The following is a 26,791-nucleotide window of genomic DNA, read 5'->3' as shown; positions in this document are numbered from 1 at the left end:
ACCCCACGAGGTGAGGTCTTGCATGGAGCCCCAGTCTGAGGGAGACTGACAGTCATCTTTAGCCTCTTTCATTTTCTAACAATTGCTCCAACAGTTGATCTATTTTCACCAAGCTGCTTGGCACTTGCCACGTAGCCCTTTCCAGCCTTGTGGAGGTCCACAATTTTGTCTCTGGTGTCTTTTGACAGCTCTATGATCTTGTCCAAGGTAGAAGTTGGCGTCTGACTGACTGTGGGGTGGACAGGTGTCTTTAAAGAGCTCAGACAGGTGCTACTAAATTAGATTAATGAGTAGAGTAGAGGTGGACTTTTTAAAGGCACAGTAACAGGTCTTTGAGAGCCAGAATTCTTGCTGTTTCTTAGGTGTTCAAATACTTATGTTCAGCAGTGCAAGACAAATAAATTCTTTAAAAATCATACAATGTGATTTCCTACATTTTTTTTTTAATTCTGTCTCTCGGAGTGGGAATGCACCTACAATGTGAATTTCAGACCCCTCCATGATTCCTAAGTGGGAGAACTTGCAAAATCGCAGGGTGTTCAAATACTTCTGTTCCTCACTGTATGAAACCTTTTGTAGTCGGGGTATAAAGGGTATATTAAGCAATCAACTTTCCACTGCGGTTAATTGGCATAATAAGGATTGCCTAGCTTGGGCGGAGCCTTTCTTAAAAAGAGCGCCAATAGAAATACAAAGTCCTCTGATGACGGCATCATGGGCTTCCCAAAGGGTGGAGGGTGAGTCTACTGTGCCAATATTTAAGTGAAAATAAAAGTGTCCAAACCTTGGGACAACTCCTCTCGAATCTGCTCTGTACGTAGAAAACTTTTATTGAAGTGCCAATGACAAACTCTAGGAGCGGAGTTAGAATGACGTCTAGTGTTAATGATGCATGATCTGACCATGTTATCGGGTTGATCTCCGAAGAGACTAGAGAGGGGATCATGGGAGCAGTGATAAAGAAGTGATCCAGCCTAGAGTACATGTGGTGTGGATTAGAATAGAACGTAAATTGCCTGTGGAGGGGATGTTTCATCCTCCAGGTGTCAAAGAGGTGATGCTTACTAATCAATTTGTGGAAAGCTGTAGATGTGGAGCATAGCCTCTTGGACGGAGTGGGGGTGAACAGCATTCTTCTGTCTTTATGCAGTGACATGACCAGGTTAAAATCTCCTCCAACTATCACACATAGAGTTGATATTGAGCTTAACTTGTCTAAAGTCTGGGAAAGAAATAACAGTTGACCAGAGTTGGGAGCATACAAGTTCAGAAGTACTAATGGAGTATCAGCATACGTACATTCCAATAGAACATAGCGACCATATGGATCGACTCGAGAGAAGACCCTCAGGGAACAATTTTTCCTAATCAAGATAGCTACTCCAGCTTTACCAGAGGGGTCAAAAGCTGAGTAGGATTGAGAGAAACTCTTGGAGGCAAATTAAACGAGCCACCCTGCGTAAAATGAGTTTCTTGGATGAATACAATATCTGCTCCCAAGGATTTAAACTCCCCCAGAGCTATCCACCGTTTTTTGATTGAATTAAGCCTTTTGACATTATATGATAACAGCTTTAGAGCTGTCATGAGGTAATATTGAGTATAGTAGCTGTATAACCTGAATATACAATGTGGATATCATCGATCAGACAAGAAAATTAGCATAGGTGGATAACCAGAATTCAATTAAGGCAACAGGCCTAACAATAACAAATGTGTCATAAAAATCAGGGGCCGCAGGGGAGACAGAGAATGTTAAAGATATCATCAAAGATATAAACTCGAGGCATCAAAGATGTCTTGAGTATTCAGGGCTAGGAGCCCGACGTACAAAGAGATAACACAGCAGCTGTCTACGGATGACAGGTGCCAACCGCAGCTAGCCTTGTAATGACTAAATTCAGGACATACACGAGTGAATACGAAAATTGATAGGAAGTTCCTATTGTGCACATACACATGGGAATGCAGGAGCATCATCAGGGAAACAGCGAGGCAAAGAACCTGTTACTAAGAAAAGGAATAGTGGGAAGGCTCAGGTAGGGAAACCAGGTGAGCCAGGTAATCTTGGCCGTTGGGGGGTTTGGGGGAACCTCTTCATCCTGGACTTGGCTAGTGTCCAAATCTTGCTTGGAGTGGTTGATGGCCTGGATGAGACAGGTGGTTGCTGTAAGCCATCTTCTGGCAGTGGGGGAAGGCCTAGTTGTTTAAAGAAAGCGACTGCTTCATGTAAACCTCAAAGTAGAACTTATGAAATGTAATTGGAGACAACAAGCTTAAAAGAAACCCCCACCGATAAGTGATAATGTGCTGATGGAGATGAGCGGTGATTGGCCTCAGGATGCGCCTCTTGGCCAAAGTGATGGGGGATAGGTCGCTGAAAATCTGGAGTTTGTCCCCTTTGAAGTCAAGGGAGGTTTTGTTGCCAGTGGAGTTGAGCAAGGCTTCTTTGCTGTCACAGTAATGAAAACGAATGATAACGTCTCTGTGTCTCGGGAGGCTTCGGGTCTAAAGATCTGTGGGCCCGGTCCATACGCCAATCAATATCTGGGACCTTGGGGGCCAGAGTAGTAAAAAGAGACAGCAGCTATCATTTAAGTTGGGGGTCTGGGACTGATTCAGGGATGCCACAAACACGAATATTCTGGCTGCGTTCCCTGTTTTCCAGGTCCTCTTGTTGGGAGTTGCAATTGGGTAATGGAATGTTTTAAAGTCATGTTATCTTCTTCCAAGACTTATACATAATGATCCAATTCGTAAAATATTGTTTCAAGATGTTCAGTGCAAACCCCCAATTGAGTTATCTCATACTTGTCATAACTTCTCATACTTACCTGCTCTGTGCAATGGTTTTGCACAGAGCAGCCCCAGTTCTCCTCTTCTGGGTTCCCCCACCATAGCTTCTGGCTCCTTCTGCCTTCAAAGTGCCCCTATAGAAAGCAACAAAGTATAGTATAGAGTGCCCCTATAACAAGGTACTTGCAATAGGGGCACTCTATACAGGACTACATGTCCCGTGAGGCATTGTTCCTTACACATACACATTCACGAGTCACTTACTGACCTGTATGGACAGTGTACTGAGCTGTATGTATGCTGCACTGTATTTTCTTATATGTAAACATATAATACACTTTGTATGCAGCCAATTAATCGGCTGACAAGCTAATCGATTATGGAAATAGTTGACAACTATTTTCATAGTTAATTATAATCGATTATGTTGATTACCGTATTTTCCGGTGTATAAGACGACTGGGCATATAAGACGACCCCCCTACTTTTCCTGTTAAAATATAGGGTTTGGGCTATACTCGCCGTATAAGACTACCCCTCTACCAACCAATCACGGCAAGCGATGTACCAGTATTTTCTGTGCACACTGCATACAAAGCCTGCTTGGATTGGGTGGGTCAGCTCTCCCTGCCTGCCCAGCCCTCCCTGTCTCCAAGATGATCTGAGAACTGCCACAGTTATTAATATATAATAATGAATAATTAATGTTAATTACCGTATTTCATAAAGGGGTCAAGAACTGCAAGGTACTGCCTAGCTGACGCTTCTGCGCATGTCTTCGGCAGCAGTAGACGATCGCTGATCACCATTCCTCGCAGAACTGCATGAGACGTCGGATGCAGCCATTCAGTGCTCGATTGAGCTTGACTGAAACTGTGATATGCAGAGAAGGGATACACATCGGGTAGCGGCAAGAAGACGCTTCTGCACATGTCACAGTTTCAGTAAAGCTCAATCGAGCACTGAACGGCTGCATCCGACGTCTCATGCAGTTCTGCGAGGAATGGTGATCAGCGATCGTCTACTGCTGCCGAAGACATGCGCAGAAGCGTCAGCTCGGAAGTACAGGTATGGTTTCAGCACAACACCCGGCGTATAAGACGACCCCCGACTTTGTAGAAGATTTCCAGGGGGTAAAAAGTCGTCTTATACGCCGGAAAATATGGTAGTTGTTTCATCCCTAGTGGGTTCAGACCATCTTTTAACAAATTCCCCCTCAAAGTGGCAGAGTTGCAACACACACACTGGTGGGGTCCAGGACCCTTCGGGGTGCTTATAGTTCACATAGATGAACACTTTGAATAGCTGGAATAATGGAAATGTCTTTACAGCTGCAGAGGCTCTGAAACCCAAGGCTGGAGGCAGCAGGCCAATACTCCAAACACAAGGTAGTACATACTACGTCAATAAGTTTCAAAACTATGACTTGTAATTATAAGGTAATGGCAAAAGACTGCAGTGCCTTAAAACAGTCTGAGACAGGCTATTGAGACTCTGAATCTAAGTCAGAGATAGTAACTTCAATAGGTGGCTTGGTGTGTTTAAGGCCTCAGAAAAGTTAGAACTTCCCATCCCGCTCCTGGAATAAAGCCCAGTCAGGCTGAGCGCTGCTCAGTCATTCACACGGAGCTTTGTATTCTATTATTGAATGAATACAAAGCTTCCCCGCTGGTTGAGGTGAAAATTGTGATGTCATCCGACTAACTCTGCCAATCAGAGGAAGCTCTGTATTCATTCAGAAAATACAAAGTTCCCTGTAAATGGCTGAACAGTTTTTAGCATGACTCAATTTTGATTTGACAGCATCCCGTTGGCAGAACACAGCACTGTATATAGCTCAGCCTACATACAGTTTATACAGTGCACACAGCCACTGCATCTGCTAATGAAGGTAATAGCTCGTTTGGACCAGCCTAAAAGGCTAAAGGTAAAACTATTTAAAGTGAGTTTTACCTTGCCAATGTCTGATTAGTGCCTGCTTATGCCCTCTGGGTCCTTTCATTAGTCAGATGCCTGTCAGGAACTTATGGTGAGGACAGGCATTTAAGTTCAGTTCAGCTCTCAGAGTTTGTCTGTGACTGGCATAAGTTCTTGCTCAAAATTTAAAGTTGTTAAGTGTTCTGATGGAATAAGTATGAGGGTTATTGACCCAGTAAAGTTGACCCAGTTTCAGGTCATCTTTGAATGGTTCTGTTACTATTTATGCCTATGCTTTTTAACAATCAAGAAATCTCCCCAATAGTTTTATTTTGCAGTGTTTCCATCAGTGAAGGAGTGACACCATGAAATCAATGATTATTTACTCTGTACTCTTTAGCGATCATGTCACTGTTGAGTGCCTCCAATGACACTCTCACATGGCCCTAAAGCAGGGCTTGACAAATTTCCTTTGAATCTAGGAGCCAACTAAAATATTACAAGCCAGGTGTGGGGGAATCAGAACAAGAGGGGGAAGCGTCACAGGACGGGGACAGCGGGATAGGATGGGGGTAGCATTAAAAGTGGAGGGTAGCGGGTCAGGTGGGGGACATTGTCACAGGAGTGGAGTAGCGAGACAGGTGGGGGGTCAGCATCAGAGGAGGGGAGCAGCAGTGAGACAGGTGGGGGGCAGCAGGACAGCTCTCACCTGTCCAGCCGTGGCTCCTCCAGATCGTGTCAATGGAGAGGATCTGGTGCCAGGAGGGGTAGCCTGGTTGTTGTGGGTCAGTGAGGGGTCAGCACTGTGCTGGAGGTGGGGCTGTCCGCTGTCACATAGGTGGCATGACTTGGTGGCCCTGATGACTTTGGTCCTCCAGTGGGGAGTGCCACTGCAGTTGAGGAGGCATTGACTGACTCCACCATGCGGCTGGCCGCCCTCCGAGCACTCATCCAGTGGTGTGGACAGGGAGGTTGGTGTTAGAGGCCACGTCCTCTGCTCCATTGGGTTGGCTGTGTGGTGGGCCTGCACGGCTTTCATGGGGCTGTCCAGGATTCTGTGCTCCACCTGGACTCTGAGTACAGGGAGGGATGGGGGAAACGCCAAGGGTCCAGGAACACTGGGCCGGGCTTCACTGAGGCAGGGGAGAGGAGCGGGCTAAGGATCCGGGGTGGAGGAGCACGGGGCAGTGTGGGCTGGCAGTACATGGTTTCTGGTCACCATGGCGACTTGGGAATTGTTGAGCCCTTCCTAAAGAGACACTGGCAGCTGACCAATTATATATCTATATCAGCTAAAAAAAAGTCCTGTCCAAAAAAAAGCATGTATAATATTAGAGCAGACTACTAATGCAGGAAGTTAATTGCATAAAACTCACATTTGCCTGGAAAAAAAATCTGGGACCCAGGTCTCATTCACATTTATGTGTTCTGGCTGATATGTTTCCTTTAAAATGGATGGAAAGCATCAAAACTCATGCCACAAGCTGACTTCCTGTAATGTGACAGGACTCACAAGAGGTAGTTCATAACGTCTTGCAATGGGCTGACTATGCTGCTTGTGCTGCAATGAAATCCCAAACAGCAGTGTCATCTTTACCTGAAACCACCCCCCCCAGCTGGACTACAGAACACCTGTCCTCCTTATCTCCATAACGCAACATAAGAAAGCATTATTCATGCCTTAAATTCCAATATCTTTACATACAGTTTGGTTTATTATTCCTTACCTTCATGACAGTGTTGTAGATAGATATGAACGTAGTAAATAAATCCAAGTAACGTGTGGTAAACACAATAGCAAACAATAGCTGGCTTTTCCCTGATATTCCTGTAAGATACAGTACATGAAGTTAGATTTTTCCACATGCTCATCATCTAAAATAATTTCATTTTAATAGTAAGACCTCCATTTTGGAGTCTACCTACCTGCCAAGTGAATAAGAAGATATTTCTACAAATAGGTTGAACGGAAGCATTTTCTGAGGACTGCTGGAATGGCCATTAAAGTTTTCAGACTTAAAGGCTAGGTTCACATCTAAACAAATTGAGTTTGATGCATTTAGCATTTTTTTCACACTCGTTTTTGATGTGGGTTTTTTTTTTTTTGTAAATCTTATGCATTTTGTGTGACTGTAGCTGGTTGTTAAGGAGCGGGTGGCCCCTGGCATCCTTAAAAAGCAGTGAACAACATGGTTGTTAAGGAGCGGGTGGCCGCTGCATCCTTAACAACCCATGAGTCATCAACTGTCAGCGGGGTTGCCCGTTGACAGTTGAATATAAACAAATCTATTGCCGGCAATTAAAAAAAAAAACAGAAAAAAAAAACAGTGTGAGGTCCCCCCTCCTCCCCAATCCATACCAGGCCCTTCTGGTCCAGTATGGATTTTAAGGGAAACCCCACGCCAAAATGCAGCCCGCCAGGTAAGGAAAGGGACGAGCGAGCACCCCCCTCCCCCCTAAACCATGCAAGGCCACATGTCCTAAACATGGGGGGGGGTGCTTTGGGGCAGGGGGGCTCCCCCCTCCCCCCAAAGCACCTTGTCTCTATGTTGATGAGGACAAGGGCCTCTTCACCACAACCCTGGGGGTCACTTCCGGTTCAGGACAAGAAGAGCAGGGGAGCGGATGTGTCTGCTCTCTTCCATCCCCTTTACACGCTGACATCCGTTGAACTGGTCTTGGGCCCGCAGATGGGCAAGACAGAGGTACACAGTTTGGTGGAGGAGGCCGGCACTGTGGTCTGTGTGGAAGAAATTAGCGGCAGCGCTGCCATCTGAATGCTTCCATTTTACAGGTGAGCCCTGCTGCGAGCAAGATTAAAAAAAACTTCCTGCCCAGTGCCCGGAACTACATGTCCCAGGCATCGGGAGATACAAATTGAACATCCCTATACCATTTTAGGAAAAAATAAGATAATTTTGAAATTGGCTGCAGCAACATATCTCGAAAAAGTTAGGACAGAGCAGCAAAAAGCTGGCAAAATAAGTGCTACTAACAAGGAAGAGTTAGAAGAACAGTTTTCAACTAATTAATTTATTGGCAACAGGTCAGTAACATTATTGGGTACAAAAAAAAGCATTTTCGAGGTTTTGGGGGGGCACCCCCTGGGCATCCCTCTGTATCCTTAACCTACTCCATAAGTCCTCTGTTTTTTAGTAAGAAATACAGAGTAACACAGGAACAGAGGGGAGGGTGACCTATGTCCAGTACTCCAAGAAATTAAATTTACAAGTAGGTCTAAATTCTCTTTCTTTTCAAAGCTTGTTTGGCTGTACTTCTGTGGATCACAGGTGTACAGTTCGTCACTCCTGTGACCTGTTTTCAGCCGATAGCAGGCTGGTGGTGGGAGTAGAGCAGACAGTGGTGACTGAAAGTCACAGCTCTCTGTGCAAAGCAGCGGGGAGAACTGAGTGATCAGCGGTCTTTAATCTCTCAGTTCTGAGCCTTAGAGCCAGCTGGGGACAGATGCAGCGGCAGACTGGTGCTGTATCCACCTAGGTAAGTCTGATTTAAAAAAAAATCCCATACTTCTCTTTTAATGGTATAGTACAGGAGACAGGCTGGATATTCATAGACCCTGGGACCTCCCCAAGCAAAAGGGCAACAACAAGGCAAACAAAACTGTGCCAATAGGCCTGACACTTGACAAGGGTCAAAAGGACCCTGTGATTGAGTTACATCTGCAGACGATTAGCTGTCCACTTGGTTGAACATCAAAAAGGTATGAACAGAAGTCCAGGTTTGGCCCTACAAAGCTAAGCAACAAAGACTTGATGTCCTGGTGGAATAAGCATGTGTTAGTGCAGGAGTTGCTTTATCCTTTAGGGTATAAGCTCTTGAGATGAGATGTCTTATCCACCTAGCAATGGTGGATCTTGAAGCAGGATGTCCTTTGCAATGTTCCAAGGTTAGGACAAACAGGGAGTCTGTCTTCCTCAGAGAAGCTGTACACTCTGATGGCTCTGACCAAGAACAACAAAAATAACTGCACAGTGTTTCGTCATTCATGAGATGATCATACTTGCTTCCTTTCAGGCTGCATAATTCCTGGTACCCCACCTGTAATTGATGTAGGCCTTAGCTATGGCATTGTTTGATGGCACCCTGGTCAGGTGTCCCTGAGCAAGGGGGGTCCAGTTGTGCAGTGGTGCTTGAGCTCTAAGATGTTGAGGGAGGCGCTTAGCTTTCTTGACATCTTAGGGGGGCTGTGTAATGTGCAGGGGGGCTGTGTAATGTGTAAAGGGGCTGTGTAATGTAAAGGGGGCTGTGTAATGTGAAGGGGTCCAGAGGTGAAGGGAGTTGTGTAATGTACAGGGGTTCAGAGGTGCAGGGAGCTGTGTAATGTAAAGTGGTCCGGAGGTGCAGGGAGCTGTATAATATAAAGGGGTCAAAGAGGTGCAGGGAGATGTGTAATGTAAAGGGGTCCAGAGGTGCAGGGAGCTGTGTAATTTAAAGGAGTCCAGAGGTGCAGGGAGCTGTGTAATATAAAGAGGTCCAGAGGTGTGGGGGCCGTGTAATGTAAAAGGGTGTTTCCTGCATTTTACCCACAGTTATAGCTGCAGTCCTATAGATTTCTATTTTTTCCTGCATTTTCTGAAAGCACACCAAAAGTCCCACGTGCTGTATCTTTGGCACACTTTCAGAAAACAGGAAATAAATCTTTGGGGGGGGGGGGGCACCATGTTTCATCGCACTAGGTGATACCAATCCCAGTGACGCCACTGCTGGCTGGATAGAAGCATAGGGTGATTAAGAGAAGGAGCGTGTTTGTTTGTTTCATGCCAACAAGATATTGTTATATAAGATATAGGGATGACTCTTTGACTTTAAGGCCCCAAGTGTGAGATCTGAGAAAGACCATTTTGTATTCTGGAAGAAAGACTGCTTGGCTGTGTCTAAAATGAGGTCCAAGTATTCCAACTAAAGGGAAGGTCTGAAAACATATTTTTGAAAACTGATTGTGCAACCTAAATCCTAAAGTATCTGAATAGACTTGTAGATGTTTTCAGATAGTTATAAGTGGGATAAGTCCTTCAGAAGATTGTCTAGTTACCCTGTGACTTCATCGCCCTGTATTCCTAATAGGGCAAGAAGGGAGCAGGTACCTTGGTGAATACACTGGGAGAATAGGAGGGCCAAATGGCAGTGCAACAAGTTGGAAATCTTTGTGAAGCACAGAAAGTACTGATGAGAATGTGAATATGCAGAAAAGCATTTTGGATGTCCATGGATGCTAGGTATTCCCCTTTTCTCAGAGAGGCAATAACTGACCTTCTGGTTTCCATATGAAACTTTGGAATTTTAAGGTGCCTGTTTGGGGAATCTAGGTCCAAAAGACAAATACTCCTGTTGAGTTTTGGTACCATGAACACGTTTGAGTAGAATCCTTTCAACCTGTCCTCGAGAGGCACTGGAAGTACCAGTCCCTGGGACAAAAGATGATTAAGGGCAGTCGGCAAATCTTACTCTCCTTGGGCAGATTTTGGTTGGTTTGAGAGAAAAGGGGGTAAGGGGTGGAGTTTGAAAACTCTATTTTGTACCCCATTGAAGCCACCGACTGTACCCATAGATCTGGGATATCTGTGATCCAGAGAAAGGCAAACTGTAACAGACCTCTGCACTTCAGTGTGTAGTGCCCTTTCATTGTGAAGAGAGCTTTAAGGTAGACTTGGTGGGTTTTGTGTTCCAAGTCTTGCGCCAAAAGGAAGGGCTGAATTTTTGCTTAGAAGTTTTGAGGTAAAAGCGCCCCGAGGGAAAGGAGAATTTGGAAACTTCCACTGTGGAAAAAGGACCTTTCTGTGACATCTTTGATGGGCTTGTCAAGTGCCTCACCACAAACCATGCTCCTTCAGAGGGCATATATGTGATTTGCCTCTTGCAGGCAGCGTTAGCTGTCCAGGCTTTTAGCCAAAGTTTTCTGTACATATGTATGAAAATCTGAGCCATTTTGAAGATTTGTGTAATGGCTTGTTCTAAGGTCGGGGTCCACAAACTTTTTAAACAGGGCGCCAGTTCACTGTCCCTCAGACCGTTGGAGGGACGGACTATAGTTTAAAAAAAAAACTATGAACAAATGCGGACAGTACAGGAGATGACCAGAGACTGCGGACATGGTACAGGAGATGACCAGAGACTGCGGACATACAACGGGGGCGGGAATACTAGGCTGGCCGCTCCATAAGACGCGCAGACATTTCCCCCCAAGTGTGTCTTTTGGAATGAAATAGCGCCCCATCATTGGTGTCAGTGGGAGGAATAGCGCCCCATCATTGAGGTCAGTGGGAGGAATAGTGCCCCATCATTGGTGTCAGTGGGAAGAATTGTGCCTCATCATTAGTGTCAGTGGGAGGAATAGTGCCCCATCATTGGTGTCAGTGGGAGGAATAGTGCCCCATCATTGGTGTCAGTGGGAGGAATAGCGCCCCATCATTGAGGTCAGTGGGAGGAATAGTGCCCCATCATTGGTGTCAGTGGGAGGAATAGTGCCCCATCATTGGTGTCAGTGGGAGGAATAGCGCCCCATCATTGAGGTCAGTGGGAAGAATCGTGCCTCATCATTAGTGTCAGTGGGAGGAATAGTGCCCCATCATTAGTGTAAGTGGGAGGAATAGTGCCCCATCATTGGTGTCAGTGGGAGGAATAGTGCCCCATCATTGGTGTCAGTGGGAGGAATAGTGCCCCATCATTGGTGTCAGTGGGAGGAATAGCGCCCCATCATTGAGGTCAGTGGGAGGAATAGTGCCCCATCATTGGTGTCAGTGGGAGGAATAGTGCCCCATCATTGAGGTCAGTGGGAAGAATTGTGCCTCATCATTAGTGTCAGTGGGAGGAATAGTGCCCCATCATTAGTGTCAGTGGGAGGAATAGTGCCCCATCATTGGTGTCAGTGGGAAGAAAAGTGCCCCATCATTGGTGTCAGTGGGAAGAATCGTGCCTCATCATTAGTGTCAGTGGGAGGAATAGTGCCCCATCATTAGTGTCAGTGGGAGGAATAGTGCCCCATCATTGGTGTCAGTGGGAGGAATAGTGCCCCAGCATTAGTGTCAGTGGGAAGAAACGTGCCCCATCATTGGTGTCAGTGGGAAGAAACGTACCCCATCATTGGTGTCAGTGGGAAGAAACGTGCCCCATCATTGGTGTCAGTGGGAAGAAACGTACCCCATCATTGGTGTCAGTGGGAAGAAACGTGCCCCATCATTGGTGTCAGTGGGAGGAATAGTGCCCCATCATTGGTGTCAGTGGGAAGAATCGTGCCCCATCATTGGTGTCAGTGGGAGGAATAGTGGCCCATCATTGGTGTCAGTGGGAGGAATAGTGCCGCATCATTAGCGTCAGTGGGGGGAGGAATAGTGTCCCATTGTTGGTGTCAGTGGGGGGAGGAATAGTGCCCCATCGTTGGTGTCAGTGTGGGGGGGGGAATAGTGCCCCGTCATTGGTGTCAGTGGGGGAAGGGGATAGTGTCCCAACATTGGTGTCAGTGGGAGGAATAGTGTCCCATGATTGGTGTGAGTGGGAGGAATAGTGTCCCATCAAGTTTTCTGTACATATGTATGAAAATCTGAGCCATTTTGAAGATTTGTGTAATGGCTTGTTCTAAGGTCGGGGTCCACAAACTTTTTAAACAGGGCGCCAGTTCACTGTCCCTCAGACCGTTGGAGGGACGGACTATAGTTTAAAAAAAAAACTATGAACAAATGCGGACAGTACAGGAGATGACCAGAGACTGCGGACATGGTACAGGAGATGACCAGAGACTGCGGACATACAACGGGGGCGGGAATACTGGGCTGGCCACTCCATAAGACGCGCAGACATTTCCCCCCAAGTGTGTCTTTTGGAATGAAATAGCGCCCCATCATTGGTGTCAGTGGGAGGAATAGCGCCCCATCATTGAGGTCAGTGGGAGGAATAGTGCCCCATCATTGGTGTCAGTGGGAGGAATAGCGCCCCATCATTGAGGTCAGTGGGAGGAATAGTGCCCCATCATTGGTGTCAGTGGGAAGAATTGTGCCTCATCATTAGTGTCAGTGGGAGGAATAGTGCCCCATCATTAGTGTCAGTGGGAGGAATAGTGCCCCATCATTGGTGTCAGTGGGAAGAAAAGTGCCCCATCATTGGTGTCAGTGGGAAGAATCGTGCCTCATCATTAGTGTCAGTGGGAGGAATAGTGCCCCATCATTAGTGTAAGTGGGAGGAATAGTGCCCCATCATTGGTGTCAGTGGGAGGAATAGTGCCCCATCATTGGTGTCAGTGGGAAGAAACGTGCCCCATCATTGGTGTCAGTGGGAAGAAACGTGCCCCATCATTGGTGTCAGTGGGAAGAAACGTGCCCCATCATTGGTGTCAGTGGGAGGAATAGTGCCCCATCATTGGTGTCAGTGGGAAGAATTGTGCCTCATCATTAGTGTCAGTGGGAGGAATAGTGCCCCATCATTAGTGTCAGTGGGAGGAATAGTGCCCCATCATTGGTGTCAGTGGGAAGAAAAGTGCCCCGTCATTGGTGTCAGTGGGGGAAGGGGATATTGTCCCAACATTGGTGTCAGTGGGGGGGGGATAGTGCCCCGTCATTGGTGTCAGTGGGGGGGGATAGTGTCCCAACATTGGTGTCAGTGGGAGGAATAGTACCCCATCGTTGGTGTCAGTTGGGGAAGGAATAGTGTTCCATCGTTGGTGTCAGTGGGAAGAAAAGTGCCCCATCATTGGTGTCAGTGGGAAGAATCGTGCCTCATCATTAGTGTCAGTGGGAGGAATAGTGCCCCATCATTAGTGTCAGTGGAAGGAATAGTGCCCCATCATTGGTGTCAGTGGGAGGAATAGTGCCCCATCATTAGTGTCAGTGGGAAGAAACGTGCCCCATCATTGGTGTCAGTGGGATGAAACGTGCCCCATCATTGGTGTCAGTGGGAAGAAACGTACCCCATCATTGGTGTCAGTGGGAAGAAACGTGCCCCATCATTGGTGTCAGTGGGAGGAATAGTGCCCCATCATTGGTGTCAGTGGGAAGAATCGTGCCCCATCATTGGTGTCAGTGGGAGGAATAGTGGCCCATCATTGGTGTCAGTGGGAGGAATAGTGCCGCATCATTAGCGTCAGTGGGGGGAGGAATAGTGTCCCATTGTTGGTGTCAGTGGGGGGAGGAATAGTGCCCCATCGTTGGTGTCAGTGGGGGGGGGGGGAATAGTGCCCCGTCATTGGTGTCAGTGGGGGAAGGGGATAGTGTCCCAACATTGGTGTCAGTGGGAGGAATAGTGTCCCATGATTGGTGTGAGTGGGAGGAATAGTGTCCCATCATTGGTGTCAGTGGGAAGAATAGTGCCCCATCTTTGGTGTCAGTGGGAGGAATAGTACGTCATTGGTGTCAGTGGGGGGAATAGTGCCCCGTCATTGGTGTCAGTGGGGGGGGATAGTGTCCCAACATTGGTGTCAGTGGGAGGAATAGTACCCCATCGTTGGTGTCAGTTGGGGAAGGAATAGTGTTCCATCGCTGGTGTCATTGGGGGGTGGAATAGTGCCCCATCGTTGGTGTCAGTGGGGGGAGGAATAGTGCCCCATCATTGGTGTCAGTGGGGGGAGGAATAGTGTCCCATTGTTGGTGTCAGTGGGGGGAGGAATAGTGCCCCATCGTTGGTGTCAGTGTGGGGGGGGGGGGGGAATAGTGCCCCGTCATTGGTGTCAGTGGGGGAAGGGGATATTGTCCCAACATTGGTGTCAGTGGGGGGGGGATAGTGCCCCGTCATTGGTGTCAGTGGGGGGGGATAGTGTCCCAACATTGGTGTCAGTGGGAGGAATAGTACCCCATCGTTGGTGTCAGTTGGGGAAGGAATAGTGTTCCATCGTTGGTGTCAGTGGGGGGTGGAATAGTGCCCCATCGTTGGTGTCAGTGGGGGGAGGAATAGTGCCCCATCATTGGTGTCAGTGGGGGGAGGAATAGAGCCCCATTGTTGGTGTCAGTGGGGGGAGGAATAGTGCCCCATCATTGGTGTCAGTGTGGGGGGGGGAATAGTGCCCTGTCGTTGGTGTCAGTGGGGGAAGGGGATAGTATCCCAACATTGGTGTCAGTGGGAGGAATAGTGTCCCATCATTGGTGTCAGTGGGAAGAATAGTGCCCCATCTTTGGTGTCAGTGGGAGGAATAGTACGTCATTGGTGTCAGTGGGGGGGGGGAATAGTGACCCATCATTGGTGTTAGTGGGGGGATAGTGTCCCAACATTGGTGTCGGTGGGAGGAATAGTACCCTATCATTGGTGTCAGTGGGGGAAGGAATAGTGTTCCATCATTGGTGTCAGTGGGGGGTGGAATAGTGCCCTATCATTGGTGTCAGTGGGGGGGAGGAATAGTGCCCCATCGTTGGTGTCAGTGGGGGGGAGGAATAGTGCCCCATCGTTGGTGTCAGTGAGGGGGAGGAATAGTGCCCCATCATTGGTGTCAGTGGGAGGAATAATGCCCCATCATTAGTATCAGTGACACCAATGATGGGGCACTATTCCTCCCACTGACACCAATGACACTTAACTTGCTGACCCCTGTTCCAGCATGGTGCTGCTGCAGCCAGCATACCTGGTTGCAGCAGCACCATCTGCACGGCACACTTACCTGTCAGCTGTCCTTCTTCACTTCGACCTCTCCCTCACTCAATGTTTGCGGGGACGCTCGGCTCCGCCTCCACGCAGGTGATCGGCTGCCTGTGTGCCTTTCCTGAGCTACAGTTCTGCCGCCCAATCACCGGTGAGGAGGCGGAGCCTAGCAGCAGGAGTGAGGGAGTGGCCGGAGTGAATGAAGGAGCAGCGCTTCCTGGACTGGATCGTCGTGGGACTGGGAACAGAGCCAGGTAAGGTACAGCAGCCCCCTGCCCGCCCCTGTACTTGGTGTCCCCTTCCTCACGGCAAATACGCCCCTGCCAGCGGGCCAGATAAATGGCCTCGGCGGGCCGCATGTGGCCCGCGGGCCGTAGTTTGAGGACCCCTGTTTTAAGGCATCAAAAAAAGCAAAGCAGAGGGTAAAGTTTGTAAGTGTTATGCTAAAGCACAGCACTAGAAGACAGGATCCTGTTGGTTGTTCATTACCCTAGTGCAATTAGCACTAGCATTAGCTGATAAACAGAAATTGGAGCAATAGCTGGTTGTAGAACTAGGCCTGCAAGAATAAAAAGAGCCTTAAAATGTCTGTCAGCAGAATCTTTACATGACGGAACATTTGTAGTTGCTATAGTATGATGTTTGTTTAAGACTGAGACAGCCAGGCCTACTACTGGAACAGTCCACCTTTTTTGTGAACTGCCCAAAGGGTATGGCGGAAGACAATTAAGTGCGATAACACCAAGGCTTTTGAACACAGAAGTGAACATATCTACATTGGCAAGCACATTGCATAGCATCAGGTGTATAAGAGCCTGAGGGTGAGAAATCTTTCTGTGCCTCCTAACACTGCCTTCGGGTTCTCTTCATTCCCCTCAATGTGGACATCCTCTGGAGAAGGTGTTTCATTGTCCGACTTCTGCAGAGACAGTGGGTGTGAGGAAGGAGCCCTGCACTTTTGAGTTCTGGACAATGATGACTGTATTAAAGCTATTAGTTGTCCGAGAACTTTTGACACAGTTGCAGAAATGTCTGCCATAGTCAGGTATTATTATTATTATACAGTATTTATAAAGCGCCAATGGTACAGAACATGTGACAGAACAATACCAATACAATGCAAAACATGAGGGGATCGAGGGCCCTGCTCTTTCCAGCTTACAATCTAGGAGGGAGGGGATGGTGGCACAGGAGGAGATAGCTCGGGGGATGGAGTGGTAGGAAGAGTGGAGGAGGTCAGCAAGTTAGCAGGGGTGGGGTAGGCTTCCCTGAAGAGATGGGTATTCAGGGTGCGCCTAAAGGAGAGGAGAGTAGGTGATAATCTGATGGGTTGGGGCAGGGAGTTCCAGAGGATGGGTGACACCCTGGAGAAGTCCTGGAGGCGGGCATGGGAGGAGGAGACCAGGCAACTAGAGAGAAGGAGGTCTTGTGAGGAGCGGAGTGTGCGTGCTGGGCAGTACTTGGATATTAGGTCAGTGATGTAGTACGGGGCAGTATGGTGGACAGCTTTGTACGTCAGTGTTAGGATTTTGAATTTGATCTGTTGCGCAATCAGAAGCCAGTGGAGGGATTGGCAGAGGGGGGTGGCGGAGATGGAGCGGTTGGAAAGGTGAATGAGTCTGGCAGCCATATTCAGGATCGACTAAAGCGGGGATAGCCAGCGGCGAGGCAGGCCAGTGAGGAGGGAGTTGCAGTAGTCGAGTCGTGATATGATGAGGGAGTGGATGAGCTGTTTAGTGGTTTCTGGGGTTTGGAACGTGCGTATTTTGGCGATCTTGCGGAGGTGGAATCTGCACGAGTTTGTTAAAGATTGGACTTGGGGCTGGAAGGATAGGTTGGAGTCCAGAATGACACCAAGTACTCTGGCCTGCGGGGTGGGTTTGATGGTGGCGTTGTTGGATGTGACGGAGAAGTCAATGGGGGGTGGTGTCCAGGCTGGGGGGAAGACAAGAAACTCGGTTTTGGAGAGGTTCAGTTTAAGGAAGTGGAGCGACATCCAGTCTGATATGTCGCTCAGTAGGTGTGTGATTCGGGTGGAGACCGAGGGGGTGAGGTGGGGGGGGTTGAGAGATAGATTTGTGTGTCATCGGCATAGAGGTGGTAGTTGAAGCCGTGAGAGTGTATGAGTTGGCCAAGGAAGGAGGTGTAGATGGAGAAGAGAAGGGGCCCGAGGACAGAGCCTTGAGGGACCCCAACAGAGAGGGGGAGTGAGGGGGAGGTGGTAGCATTATAGGTAACGCTGAAAGAGCGTTGTGACAGGTAGGATGAGAGCCAGGAGAGAGCAGAATCTCTGAGGCCCGAGGGAGTGTAGTTTTTTGAGGAGGAGGGGGTGGTCGACTGTGTCGAAGGCCGCAGAGAGGTCAAGGAGTAGGAGCACTGAATAGTGGTCATTAGCTTTGGCGGTTAGCAGGTCGTTGGAGAGAGGTAGGCACTTTGTTGGTGCCCGAGATAGAGCTAGAATTGGATGCAGAGATTGGTGTGAAAATAGGTTCCTACTCCTGTGCATGGGAAGCATTGTCAATCTGAGTGGTATGAGTGTTGTTTGGCAGACCAAATTTTTGCCTGAGCTTTTGCTGTGTTTCCCACGCCCCTGGTTTCCACCACTGCTATCAGGGAGGGTGTGGAAATGAGGTAAGGATGTTTGTGAAAGAATACACAGCAACCCAGCTGTTTACTGTCCTGTAGTGAAGTCGTCATTGCACAAGAGCACGAGGAAGCGCCTGAGTACCTTATAAATGGCTCCAGGCAGAAGTGGCCATCCACCTGTGACTATGCTGTGAATGATGGAAGTTTGAAAGATTTAATACTTGGCAAACACAAAGTGAATATGTTTCAAATGTATTCCTGACTTCCTAATACAGTGGTGGGCAACCTTTTTTTTCAACTGAGCCAAATCTCGCCAAAACCACGATTGAAATTTATTTTGAGAGCCACATTTTTAAAACTGAAAATACATAGGATGGTACACTGTTTTTAGTTTCAATAAGTTTTTATAGTAATTCATCCCCCATATAGTAATTCATCCCCCATATAGTAATTCATCCCCCATATAGTAATTCATCCCCCATAGTAATTCATCCCCCATATAGTAATTCATCCCCCATAGTAATTCATCCCCCATATAGTAATTCATCCCCCATAGTAATTCATCTCCCATATAGTAATTAATCCCCCATATAGTAATTCATCCCCCCTATATTAATTCATCCCCCCTATAGTAATTCATCCCCCCTATAGTAATTCATCCCCCCATAGTAATTCATCCCCCCTATAGTAATTCATCCCCCCTATAGTAATTCATCCCCCATATAGTAATTCATCCCCCCTATAGTAATTCATCCCCCATAGTAATTCATCCCCCCTATATTAATTCATCCCCCCTATAGTAATTCATCCCCCCTATAGTAATTCATCCCCCCATAGTAATTCATCCCCCCTATAGTAATTCATCCCCCCTATAGTAATTCATCCCCCATATAGTAATTCATCCCCCCTATAGTAATTCATCCCCCATAGTAATTCATCCCCCCTATAGTAATTCATCCCCCATATTAATTCATCCCTCATATAGTAGTAGTAAGTAAGTAGCAAGTAGTAAGCCAAGTCCCCCCTGTGTCAATTCACTTACCTTTGCTCCGCGCGTTCCTCTCGCCGTGTTCCCGCGCCGTTCCGGTCTTCAGGGCGGACTGTGAGAGGAGCCTAGCTCCTCTCATGTTCGTCACGCTGCCCCGCCTACACACATCCTGACAGCCAATTACTGGCTATCAGGATGTGAGTGGCAGCGAGACTGGCCAATCATTGCATTTGAGCGCGCTGCCCTGGCTGTTTTTTTTTTGGATCACGCTGCAGAGTCCCTGCCGCCCGAGAGGAGGGAGGGGAGCGGGCGCCCGGCACACAAGAGCCGCATTAAAGCGTGTAAAGAGCCGCGGCTTGCCGACCACTGTCCTAATAGATTTAACCTATAAACAAAATACTATTCAGGATACATATAATCAGTGTAAAGCAAGTAATGGAGGTCTTATGTCTCATAATCTCAGGGGCTACAGTAATAGCCTAATATTAAGATGATCCTGTCTTACTTATCTATGTTGTTGGTGAGTGGCCCATCCCCCTGTGGATGTCTTCTGTGACGTACTGCATCAGGTGGAGCTTACGGGATCGACTGAGGAAAAAGACTTGGAGCAGCAGAAAGGAACGCTGTGCATTTTGTAGATTATGCATTGTATGGCCGGAATCAGCTGCAAGATGTGAATGTACATCTCTTTATAAAAAGGTTTTTATACAGTTTTACACTATGGGATGGCTCCTTGTCATTTACATTTAAGAGACACTGTGGTGGCTGAGTCTGGAGTACTAACAGTCCATTGGCCGAGGGTAGCCAAATTAACCTCAAAAGATTGTTAGACCATTGCTGTAATAGTGATAGTAAGCTGCTGATATCTTCTGCACCTTTCACTGGTGGATAAGGAAGTAGTGTATGCACTGGATGATTGCAAGAAGATCTTTCAGCACTACACAATTTCCTGAGGAGTTATTTTTTTGGTTTTTGTTTGACTTTTTTATTTATTTTTTTTGTTTATTTTCTTTGCACCAGCAAAGATAAAAATAACAAACATGTCTATAGTTACCTGCTGTGTGCAGTGGTTTTGCATAGAGCAGCCCAGATCCTCCTTTTCTCGTGTCCCCCGCCGGCGCTCCTGGCTACTCCATCCTGTCGGGTGCCCATACCACAAGCATCTTGCTACGGGGGGCACCCGCTGCTCCGTGTGTCCATTCACACATGGAGTCGTGGCTCGGCCCTACCCCTCTCTCTTCTCATTGGCTTGCTGACTGTGATCGACAGAGGTGGGAGCCAATGGCTCCAACTTCTGTCTCAGCCAAAGAGGGAGTCCCAGGATAGCCGAGACTCCAGTGCACATTGCTGGACCGAGAGGGGGCTTAGGTGAGTATTAGGGGGGGGGCTGGGGCAGGATGGTGCACAGAGAAGGTTTTTTTTACCTTCATGTATAAAATGCTTGCAGGTAAAAAAAAAACCTTGTGCTTTTAGAACCACTTTAATGTTATATATGTTCTGTATGCTAATTGATATATTTAAATTTTTGCACTGTGTATTTTGGGGTCTAGCACTACACATTTATTATAGGTTACTTATCTATGTTGCTGGTCCCTATATAGGGTCCGGGCTTTGCCTATCAAGGTAGGCATAACCCTGGGGGAGATATCTTTAGGGTCTTGGTTCAATAGCAATGGGCCACATACCTGCACCTATATAGCACCCAAAAGCTACATACATACATGCACTGCACCAAGCACTGGTGAGCGCTCAAGCAGAATTCAGTGCCTGAAGCAATGTTCCAGAGTGTGGGGTTCAGGTATGGCTCCCAAGGTTTTACTGAGGCTACACCATTCTGGATGCATAACCTCTACTGTATTAGAAGACAGTGAAGTTGATTGAATAATCTGAAGTAAAATCAGGGATGTTCAAATCATATCGCCCCAATGTGGACAACAAAGCTCGATTGGGCTGCTCAGCATGTGCTTGTACTGAGCACCCAAGTGCTTCCATGTGAGAGAGTAACTTGAAGGAATAAAGTTTTTTGATTTTTCTCTGGAGAGCACGATACTCCGCTTTCCTGATGAGCACCCAATCAGTGCTCATCACACTGCAACGTTTCTCCCTCCCTGCTAGTTCCCAGGCGCTGTGCTGGAGACAGGCAGGGAGGTGAGTAGGAGATAAACAGGGCAATGTTAACCACTTCCCGACCGGCCGTTGTATATAAACGGCCGGAAGGTGGCACTGCAGGATCGGGTGGCCGTCTATAAACGGCCTCCCCGCACCCTGGGAGCGCGCAGCACCGCGATCCGGTGCCCGCTGTGTCCTCCGGACACAGTGAAACACCGATCGTCGGACGGGACCTCTGTACGAGGTCCCGATCATGTGATCACTGATTGGCCAATCAGTGATCACATGCAAAGTAGTAAGCAAGATGTCACTTCTGACATCATTGCTTACTATGTGTGAAATCTGTGAATGATCACGGAGGTCACATGGTACAAGGCTATTCACAACAGCCTTGTACCATGTGACAAGCTGTGACCAATCACAGCTCACTCAGTTCTTCTCAATGAGTGCATGAATGCACACAGAGAGAAAGAGAAATGATTGCTTTTACATCCTATATGGGTGTAAAAGCAATCAGTGTAAAAAAAAAAAAAAAAAAAATCTTCATCACCCCTCACAAGTCACCATGGTGACACTGTACTGCTAGGGTGACAGTATGTAAAAAAAAAAATAAAAATAAAAAATAATAATATAAAAAAATAAAATAAAAATGTAAAAAAAAATGTTTAAAAATTATAATTTTTGCTTATAAACTAATTTGGATTTTCTTTTTTTTACTAAAAAGATAACGGAATAAATTTTGGCTAAGATTTATGATGAAATATTATTTATTTGCAAAATTTTATAAAAAAACACTTTTTTTCAAAATTTTTGGACATTTCATTTACATAGCAAAAAAAATACAAATCCCAGTGGTGAATAAATACCACCAAAATAAAGCTTTATCTATCTCAAAAAAATGGAAAAAAATTCATTTGGGTACAGTGTTGCATGACCGCGCAATTGTCATTCAAAGTGTGATAGCGCTAAAAGCTGAAAATTGCCCTGGTCAGGAAGGGGGTAAAAGTGTCCGGTCTGGAAGTGGTTAAAAGTCACCATTAAGCCCTTTTTGTTTTTACAAGCTACACATATCTAAAAGCACCTCTGCCTAATAAAAAACATCAACCCTTCTTGCTATCAACAAAGACCTTATTTAAATACCGTTTTGGGTAAAATAATTTTTTTGTATCAGGACAAGCAGATTGTCATGAGGGACAAGTAGACTGGGACCCCAAATTTCATCCCTTGGACAAGCAGTTGTTTTTTTTTTAATTTACACGCTCCTGAAAATAATATACTAGTTAACCACTTCAATACTGGGCACTTTCACCCCATTCCTGTCCAGGACAATTTTCAGTTTTCAGCACTGTTGCACTTTGAATGACAAATGCGCAGTCATGCAACACTGTACCCATATGAAATTTTTATCATTTTTTTTCACACAAATGGAGCTTTCTTTTGGTGGTATTTTATAACCACTGGGGGTTTTTTTGCTAAATAAATAAAAAAATACCAAAATTAAAAAAAAAATTCTTTGTTTCTGTTATAAAATTTTGCAAATAAATCATTTTTTTCATAAATTTAGGCCAAAATGTACATACCTACAGTTCTTTGGAGAAAATAACCCAAATCAGAATTCATTATTTAGTCTGCAGGAAAATTAGAGTCCATAAACTATGGTACATATCTGAAACTCAATTAATCCTGATGTACTGATGGCCAATCTCATTTCTTGAGGTCAGAGAACGCCAGAACAGTACAAATGTCCCCAAAATAACCCTTTTTTGGAAAGTAGACAGTCCAAAGTATTTAGTAAGAAGCATGGCAAGTTTTTTAGGGTTATACTTTTTTGTCATACATTTTTGGAAAATTAAGAAATTAAAAAAAAGACAAAACAGTTTTTCACAATTTTTTTTTTACATACTGTCACCAGTGCAGTACAGCGTCATCACAGAACTGGTGTGGCAGTGATCAGGGACAGACTGGTGGCATTATGTTAAAAAGAAAAAAAAATATTTTTTTTTCATTCTCCTTTTTATTACACTTCTTAATGATTTTTTTTCACACACTGTGACCAGGGCAATAGTGTTACCATAGTAACATTGTACTACTCTGGGGAAGTAATCAGGATTTTTTATTTTTTTGCACATTATAATTGCTTATACCAGTGAATTACACTAGTATACACAACCTTTTTTAGTGAATGATAATGATTCATTCAGTGTGTATTGTTGTGATTAGCCACAGCTAAGTACATGGTACAGATGGGCTGCAATTTGCACTGTCTGCACCATACGATCACTGTGACCAGTCACAGCAAGCAACACAATTGCACAATTGTACACAATGAATGGCATGAATTGAAGTAATTCCTTGTTTACAATTGTCATGTGATCTGCTGTGATTGGTCACAGTGATCACATGGTACCGGCAGCAGTCCGATACAGTGATCTGTCATCGGCTGTGTTCAGCGGCCCAAAAGAGGTAGCTCGGCAGCTGCTCTGTGCAATACCATTGCACAGAGCAGGTACGTATAATATGTTTATTATTTTAACAAAAAATTGACTGTGTGTGTACACACATAAAATCCCTGGCACTTTCCAATGCCTGAGGAACCACACGTGTCATGTACAGCTGCACATATAAGTGAAAGGCTGTAAGCACTTGGAAAAACGCAGATGGTTTCTACATTAACATTTACCCATGTATGCACATACAGTGCTTCTTCCTGAAGGTGACACTTCTCCCATTGACATTTACCTGAGCACGACTATATACAGGCATTCACTTGCACTGGTGGCTGTATGTGGGCATTGTAAAGTGTCTAGAATTTTACACTGCTAAGCCCAGCCATACAGGGATCTTTTTTCTGATCAACTACCTGGTTTAAAAAGAAAAAGACCGGATTCTTCCTGCTGTGCCATTGTAGTCTTCCAACGGGACTCCTCCTCTGTCAGAATATACCGATTAGCAATGCAGCTGATTGGCCTCAGGCACTGATCAAATGAAAGTTCTCTAACATTCCCAGAGATTCTCTAAGATTCCCATTGAGAGAAGATGATCTTTAGATCAACTTCTCTGGAGCTGCCATAGATGGTTCAAAATTTGACAGGTCCCTGCTGATCCTCCCAAATTTCGATTCATCTATGGCTAGCTTAACCTCCCTGGTGGTATTCCAGAGTGTAGCTCGGGGTTAATTATCAGTGCCAAAAGCGGTAACCCTGAGCTACACTCGGGATTACCCTGTAGCGTTGCTCTGGGATTCCCTCGATCACTTACCTTGTCCTGCGCTCCCGCGATGTGTCCCCTGCAGCGTCCCCGGCCATCTCCTCCGGCCGATGCCGGCATCCGTCTTCCGGTCCCTGCGAGCATCGGGACATATGGGGGCAGGGACCGGCGGGAAATTAAAACATTTTAAAAAGTGACATTCACTAATACACTAAAATCACATAGTAAAACATTACTGTATCAAACCATTTCACATACATTCTGTCCCTAGTGCTTTGTCCTGTGCCCTGCCTGCATTTTTACAGTTCTTTCTGCCTGGAAACTGAGAAATGTCCATGGCGTCCAAAAAGCGTCCCTTTAGGTCAAAAGTGGTTTTAGACCAGCTAGAAAACAGCGATAGTAAATTAGAACTACTTGCAGAATTGAGTGATAATGATTCGTGGGGAAATTCGTCATCAGACACTGAAAACAATTTTGCGGCTAAGCTCAGCGATGTGCGAACTTGGCGCTATATTTCAAATTTGAGTGTTTTTGGTTTGATTACATTATTGAATTAAATTTATTATTATATTATAATTTATGATTTTGTGTTTAAAATGTTATCATACACGGGATGTTTACTAGACTCTTGTTCGGACAGATTTCAGTGAGCTATTCCTAAAAATTACAGGCCTAATAGAAAAGACAACATATTTCCATGCAAAAAAATGTACTGCTTTCAGCATAGAAATATTGACATAATCATACCGCTAGGGAGGTTAAGGCTACTTTCACATCGATCTGCCGCAAAAACAGCAAAAATGCATAAGTGTTTGCAGCGCTTTCTAAGCGGTTTTAAAGGACACGTCACTTAAAAACTGCACCAAAAACGTGTCTCAGAGGCGTTTTTCAGGCATTTTCCATTGATTTCAATGGGAAGAGGCGTTTTTTTTTTTAACTCACCAAATATGCCCCAAAGATGCTGCAAGCAGGAGTTTTTACACTGCACTGCAAGCGAAACGCCCGAGTGTGAAAACATACATATACATTCACATGCATAGGGAAGCAGTTTTCTTGAGCTTTTCAGGCGCTTTTTGTAACTCAAAAATGCTTCAAAAACTTCTCAGTGTAAAAGTAGCCTAAATGTCCCTGTTCATGAGGCCTTCCACTAATTTCATATAAAACCTCCAGACCCCTCCAGCCCTCATCTGATTGGATGGTATCAGTGAACAGTATGAGTACAGAGTACAACCACCCCTGAGAGCCCAGCAATGTCTTACCAGCACAGGACTTGGTCTTCCACATCTTCATCAGCAGAATAATAATGGCTAGCAAGTGGGATAAATCTCCTAAAATTCTAAAAATATTCATCTTCCTGCAAAAACACCGCTAAATGTACAAAAATGCCGACAAACTGTGCAAAAAGCAGCGCAAACTGTTCTGGAACAAGTCAGAGCAGCAAACAAGCAGTGAAAGTTTTCACAAAGTCCTCTCTCTGTGTTCACTCACAGCCCCCAGACCGGGCTCAGCTCAGCGTTCACTCTCGTTACAAAGTTCAGCATTCGCTTCTTGAGGGAAAACCGTGAACTCCCGGCTCCGTGCTGCTGTGAGGAGGATGGACAGCAGTGGCCGGGCGAGGAGCTCTGCACTTCCAGTGCTGTAGTGGCGGGTGACGTGGCTGCTTGGTGCCTGTACACAGGGCAATACATGAGGAGGAGGAGGGGACCTGAGCGGGGAGGTTACACATCACCACATCAGCCTGTTTAAAGGGGATGGGGAGGCTGCCGACAGAAAACGGCGGAATGTGTGCTACTTCTCCGAATTATTGTGTGACAGAGTGTACACCCTGCTCCTGAAACCTGGGCCTGCTGAGGTCCCTCCCACATGTATCCAAACAGGAGAAATTTACTGACATGATATAGAAAAAAGAGATAAAAGTGCTCATTTATAAAATGGAGTTATAGTCTTTGACCACTTGCCTTCCAGAGGATTTACCCCCCTTCCTGACCAGGCCATTTTTTGTGATACAGCACTGCGTTACTTTGACAATTACGCGGTCATGCAACGCTGCACCCTAATGAAATGTATGCCCTTTTTTCCCCATAAATAGAGCTTTCTTTTGGTGGTATTTCATCACCTCTGCGGTTTTTGATTTTTGCTCTATAAACAAAAATCATCCAGTAAAAAAACAAAAAAAAAATCAAATTTCATCATAAATTTAGGCCAAAATGTATTCTGCGACGTCTTTGCTAAACAAAAAACCCAATATGTGTAAATTAATTGGTTTACATGAAAGTTATAGCGTTTTCAAATGGCTGTATATATACTGGAATTTTATTTATTTATTTTTTTCATACTAGTGATGGCGGCGATCAGCGACTTATAGCGGGACTGCGGCGGGCATTCTGACACTGGGTGGGAACTAATTGCCACTGACATCCCGAGTGACACTAATACAGTGATCAGTGGCTAATAAAAAGCACTGACACTGTACTAAGGACACTGGGCAGGAAGGTGTTAACATCTGGGGCGATCAAAGGGTTAACTGTGTGCTGTGCACATTTCACATTATGTGCTGTGTTGTGTTTTCCAAGGGAGACATGCTGCTTTGTATTTCTCTGCTATGCAGAGCAA

General features: G+C 46.0%; 1 protein-coding gene across 1 annotated transcript in view; it reads right to left on the bottom strand.

Annotated features, from left to right (window-relative positions):
• KDELR3 (KDEL endoplasmic reticulum protein retention receptor 3) overlaps positions 1-25,849 on the bottom strand; it is a 60,748-nt gene extending 34,899 nt beyond the window's left edge. Inside the window, exons 1-2 of the mRNA XM_089674270.1 lie at positions 25,438-25,849; positions 6,441-6,541 (exon numbers count right to left, since the gene is read on the bottom strand). Coding sequence (XP_089530396.1) covers positions 6,441-6,541; positions 25,438-25,528 — 192 coding nt within the window. The 5' untranslated portion in view covers positions 25,529-25,849. The remainder of the gene's footprint in view (positions 1-6,440; positions 6,542-25,437) is intronic.
• Between the last annotated feature and the right edge of the window lie 942 nt (positions 25,850-26,791).

Source organism: Staurois parvus, unplaced genomic scaffold (genome assembly GCF_062004578.1).
Source record: "Staurois parvus isolate SC_StPar_1 unplaced genomic scaffold, SC_StPar_1.0 ptg000149l, whole genome shotgun sequence".
Lineage (NCBI taxonomy): Eukaryota > Metazoa > Chordata > Amphibia > Anura > Ranidae > Staurois > Staurois parvus.
This window is presented reverse-complemented; position numbering and strand designations above follow the sequence as displayed.